Raw genomic sequence first — 4,839 nt, 5'->3', positions numbered from 1 at the left:
TGGGGCACTCACGGAGCCGGCGTTGGGCGGCAGCGGCGGGGCCTGGGCGATGGTGCGCAGCTCCTCCTCTGCGATGCGCTCCACCTCTTCGAGCACGCCCGAGTAGAGTACCTCATCCTTGACGAAGATGCTCACGGCGCGCAGCATGAAGGACAGGAACAGGTGCATGTGGATGTAGTTGCGCGTGCAGTGCAGCCGCCTGTGGGGTGCGCGACAGCGACGTCAAGGCCGGCGAGGGCACGGGCAAGGGCGGGGCCGAGGAGGGTCAGGGGCATGCACCACCCAGGATCCACCCAGAACACGCTCATATTAGCCAGGCCCCGCCTCTCACTTCCGGCAGGCCTTGGCCCCGCCCACCTGAAGTAGGCCAGGATGAGCACGGCGACCGTGAGGGAGGCCAGCGACACGGAGTAGCCCACGGTGTAGATCATGCCCAGGCGGTCGAACACCTCCTGTGGAGTGAGGAAGCACCCGGACGGAGTCAGAGTCAGGGCTGGGTCGAGTCACCTGTGGACGTGGGCGGGTCTTAAGGAGGGCCCGCTGGGGGAGGGGGCAGGCTCGCACCCGGTCGCGCGTCTCATTGGTCAGGAAGTTGAAGCACTCGCTGTAGTTGGCCCACGTTCTGTTATGCCCAGGTACCAGCTCCCAGCTGCCATTGCGGTCACAGCGTCGGTAGGCATGCCCTGTAGGTCCGCGGTGAGAGTCAGGGCAGACGGCGGGGGTGGGGGGCGGGGTGGCTCTGATCCCGGTCATCCCATCCCTACCCCATCCCTTACCTTTGTGGTTGAAGTCGTAAATATAGTCCGGGCAGCGCACAGCCACCACCTCACCAGGCGCCCCCGGAGGCCAGCACAGGATGTGGTCCCACTCGGGCAGGCAAGGGCGCCCTGTGCTCACACAGACAGACAGGGTGGTCAACTTTGTGGTTAGTGCCCCACAGAGACCAATGCACCTGTGGCGGTGGGCTCCCAAGGGGTCAGGGGTGGCCAAGGACTGCAGATTTCTAGCTGGAAGCCTTTGGGGAGCCCCAAGACCCCGATGACAGCCCCAAGTACTACCATCTTACCTGTTGTACTTGGCATCCACCTGGCCTCACAAAATTCCCTACTCCAGACCAGGCCTCTTTTTCCCCTCTTTGCCTTTGATCTCACCTTCCCGAGGAGGGCAGGTCCCCAGTTGAACACCTGGCTTACCTGTGCCTAGCTTCCATGGGGACTGTAGGCCACCCAGAGTGGCCGACTCACTGCAAATTTCCCCCATGTCTACCCCTTGGCTTCCTCACTGGTACCCTTGTGTCTGCCCTTCCACCACCACCTAAGACACCTGCTCTGAGACTATTTCGCCCACTCGACTCCCCAAATCTAAGTGCTAATAGTGAGGTTCAGGTCAGGGTGACACACGACCAGGCCCCCATCTCACTATAGTGATGCTGAGTCCCCAGAGAGGGTCCCCAACTTCTCCGGGTCTTCTGTGTTCTCCCCCCAGGATTCCACCCCTTCCTCCCCACCACCACTTCCCACCCCCCCACCCCCTGCCCTGGCGCAGGGCTCCAATCACAGGACTTCCCAGTCATCCTGGAAGGCTGCCTGGTGGCTAGCCCCGCCCCAACTTGGTGAAAGGCTCTCTGTCCTGGGCACCATATTCCCAGCCCCGCCCAGCCAGGCCCACAATTCCCTCTGGTCCCCAGGGAGCCACAGGGGTGACCACAGCCTCCCAGATGTGGTCCATCTGGAATCCACTGCCCACCCGGCCAGTTCAAGCTAGCCCTGTGGCTCCAGCCTTGGCTCTGCGTCTGTCTGTCCTCGCCTCCCAGAGGGACCCGCAGGTCGGCACTTGCCTCCCTCCCCTCTCTCATGTCTTCTTATCTCTGCTCTGCTCGCTCTCCCCTGCAATGCATCTGGGTGTGCTGACTGCAAGACCTCCAGCTTGTGCATCTTGGTCTCCCCTACCACCCTCTGTCCTTGTGACTCTCTCCTGCCTCTGTCTTTGTCTCTCTGTCTCTCCCAGCCCCTTCCCATCTCTCTTAGCCTGACTCTATCTCCCCCTGCCTCTTGGTCTCCCAGGTTCTCCATCATTCTTCTCTCCATGGGCAGATCTGTAGCCCAGGGCCCACTGCTGGGCCGGGGCTAGACTAGCTCTCGGGCTACATCTCCCTGAAATCACAGCCACCCTGCTGCCCTGCCCCCTGTGCACCTGAGTCTGAGAGCGCCTCCTGGCCACCCTCCCTTCCCCATCTTGTTGTCCTGGGGAGGGGCCAAGGCTTCTTTGCCATCAGAAGCAGATAGAGACACCTGAGCTCATGACAGGGCAGAACAATGTGGGGAGGGCGGGACTGACCCTACTCCAGACAGACACACAGAAGCCCAGATGTACCTCGGTGCCTGCTATCAGCGGGCGCCTCCTGGTCTTCTTCCTTGGACTCCGGGGAGAGCTTTCCTGGTCCCTTGTCTTTCCGGGGCTTCCCTGAGGTGGACGTGGATGTCCATCCCTTGTCTGACTCCATTATGCTGGCTGGAGGAGTCGGGGGAGTTATGGCCATCAGTTTCTCCAGGGCCACCCTCCTTCCTGGGGCTTGACTCTCCCTTTGTACATGGAGATTGGACGCCCTGCGGAGCTCTTGAGGGGCTGAGGTGGTGGATGGGGGTGATGGCTGAAAGTGCTTGCCAGGTGGGGGAACAAGTGAGAGACACTCTCATGCCAGGCAGGGCTGCTCAATTAGTGGGCTGAGTAGTAGATGTGGGTAGGACAGGACAGAGGCAGAGGTGTAGCCTCGAAGCCAGGAGCCAGAGCCTGCAGGAGCCAGAGCCTCCACCAGGGGGTGCACTGGCAAAAGCAGACCAGGGGGTGGTGATGCCAAAAGAAAGGTTAGTCTGTGAGGAGCCAGGTTGGGGTGCTACACAGTAGCAAAGCTGGGGGTGTGGAAGACAAGAGTGGGCTGCAGTTTGTCTGTCCAAGGTAGACAGACACCCAGGAGTGAGCAAGCTCACCTCGCCCACCCCAGCCCCCACCCCAGGAAACTATAGTCAGGGGGTAATAGGTCCCACCAGTGACCTAGTGACTTCCCATCTGAGCATTGCCCTCAGTGAGAGATGCTGAAGGTCTCTCTCTCTAGCCCTGAGAACTTCTCATCGTCAGTCCCTTCAGCAACAGCTCAAAGCAGGACCCCTGGCCCTCCCAAGTCAGGCAACGAGAAGTGAGGCCAGACCCCTGGCGTCCTTGGCATCAGTAGAGTGCGGGCAGCAGGATGGGATGGAGCAAGAACAAAGGGTCTCAGCCATAGGTGGAGAAGGGGCAGGGCGAGGGTCCCCCTGACTACCACAAGCAGAAAGAGGGCTGGGGTCAGGCCCCAGAGGGAGGAAGACCCACCTGACCCCCAGACCTCTGATAAGGCTGGGCCTGGGGGCCCGGGGAGTCCCCTGTGGGGCTAGTGTGGTGTGTGTGGGGCTGAGGCTGCAAAGACCAGGTGAGTTCCTGTACGTGTGAGCCACGTGCTCTGTCCCGTGTGTCAGGGCCCCCCACCCCCACTCTGAGGGCCAGGTCAGGAGAGGAAGTGGCACTTGTGGGTCAGTCAGTTGAGGTCTGCTTGAGACTAACCAGACAGAGGCCTGCATGGTCCTAATGAGGCCTCATCTCCGCTGACTGCCAGGAAATAGATTCAACAAAGGGAGGGGAAAGGAGGAACCCAGCTTGAAGGGGTTGCTGTGGGAGCTCTGAAACCCGGGAGCACCCCACTACTACTGCTGCAGCTGCCTCAGGGCAGGGGTCCCAAGGGCAGGCTGAGCCAGATGGGAAAGAGCCCTCTCTTCTGGGGTTGGGGGTGGGTGGGTGCAGAGGTTGATGGTGTCACCAGGCTTACACGTAACCACCTGGTCCATCCAGCCCCACAGCCCCAGCATCTCCTCTCCCTGGAGCCTCTGCTCACCCAGCCTCTTCCACACTCCCACCCATCCTGAACCTGGCTTGGACACCTCACCCAGGAAGTCTTCCTGGCTCAACATGCTGGAATCTGGCGCCCTGGTGAGGGCTTCCGCCCAGGAACTGCAGCTGTTTCCACATGCCCTGCCCCCATTCCCAGCAGGATCCAGCTGAAAGCTCTCTCCATTTCCCCCCTCCAGGGGGCAAGTGCATGGGGCGGGAGCCTGGGTGGTGGGCAGCACCCAGACCCTGAGACAACGACCACTTGAGCCCGCAAGCCCCACCATCGCCCGGTTCACTCCACTGTGGCTCTGTTGGTCCTCACTTTGGCCTAGCCTCTCTTAACCCTGGTCCACCCTCGCTCCCCTCTCCCCCCACAATCCCGCTCCCGGACTCCGCCCTCCCGCCCTGACTCCGCCCTCCAGTCCCTGGCCCCGCCCTCACCTGGCCTCTGTAGGACTTCCAGGAGCCTCTTCTCGCACTGCGCCTGGGCTCGGTGCAGCAGGAAGATCTGCTCCTCCTTGGTCAGGACGTCATCTGCATCCACCTGCGGAGCCCGAGGTCAGCCGCAAGCAGGCCTGCCCAGCCCGATGGGCCAGCCTCAGAACCCTCCCGACACCCCGGAGGGAGGTCCTCTTTCCTCCAGACCCTGACCCTGGGAGATAGGAAATTCCTCCTTCCCTAGTTCCCATTTTACAGATGGGAATCCGCCGCCCCCGAGGGCAGGGCCTGCGGGGCCAGAGCGGAAAAAGGGGCTGTCCCCTGCCTGCCCGCCTGTGACCCCACGGCCGCTGAACTTCTCCGTGCAGCCCGATCCCCAAGGGCACATAGGAATGGGATGGAATGTCCCAGGATCCATGTTCACATGATCCAGACTGCGAGTTGGAGCCCCGGGGGGGCGTGGCGGGGGGGGGGGGGGGGGGG

General features: G+C 62.0%; 1 protein-coding gene across 4 annotated transcripts in view; it reads right to left on the bottom strand.

The window, feature by feature from the left end:
- Positions 1-4,839, bottom strand: part of PTH1R (parathyroid hormone 1 receptor) — a 25,017-nt gene that overhangs the window by 4,802 nt on the left and 15,376 nt on the right. For all 4 annotated transcript variants that reach the window (XM_045297574.1, XM_045297572.1, XM_045297573.1 and 1 more), the window contains 6 exons: positions 4,360-4,462; positions 2,374-2,511; positions 777-887; positions 565-683; positions 358-452; positions 13-199 (listed from right to left, as the gene is read on the bottom strand). In XM_045297574.1, coding sequence (XP_045153509.1) covers positions 13-199; positions 358-452; positions 565-683; positions 777-887; positions 2,374-2,511; positions 4,360-4,462 — 753 coding nt within the window. The remainder of the gene's footprint in view (positions 1-12; positions 200-357; positions 453-564; positions 684-776; positions 888-2,373; positions 2,512-4,359; positions 4,463-4,839) is intronic.

This window comes from Echinops telfairi, unplaced genomic scaffold (genome assembly GCF_000313985.2).
Source record: "Echinops telfairi isolate 266 unplaced genomic scaffold, ASM31398v2 ScPeMD7_7420;HRSCAF=8458, whole genome shotgun sequence".
Taxonomy (NCBI): domain Eukaryota; kingdom Metazoa; phylum Chordata; class Mammalia; order Afrosoricida; family Tenrecidae; genus Echinops; species Echinops telfairi.
The sequence above is the reverse complement of the archived record's forward strand: the minus strand, read 5'-3'. Positions and strand labels throughout refer to the sequence as shown.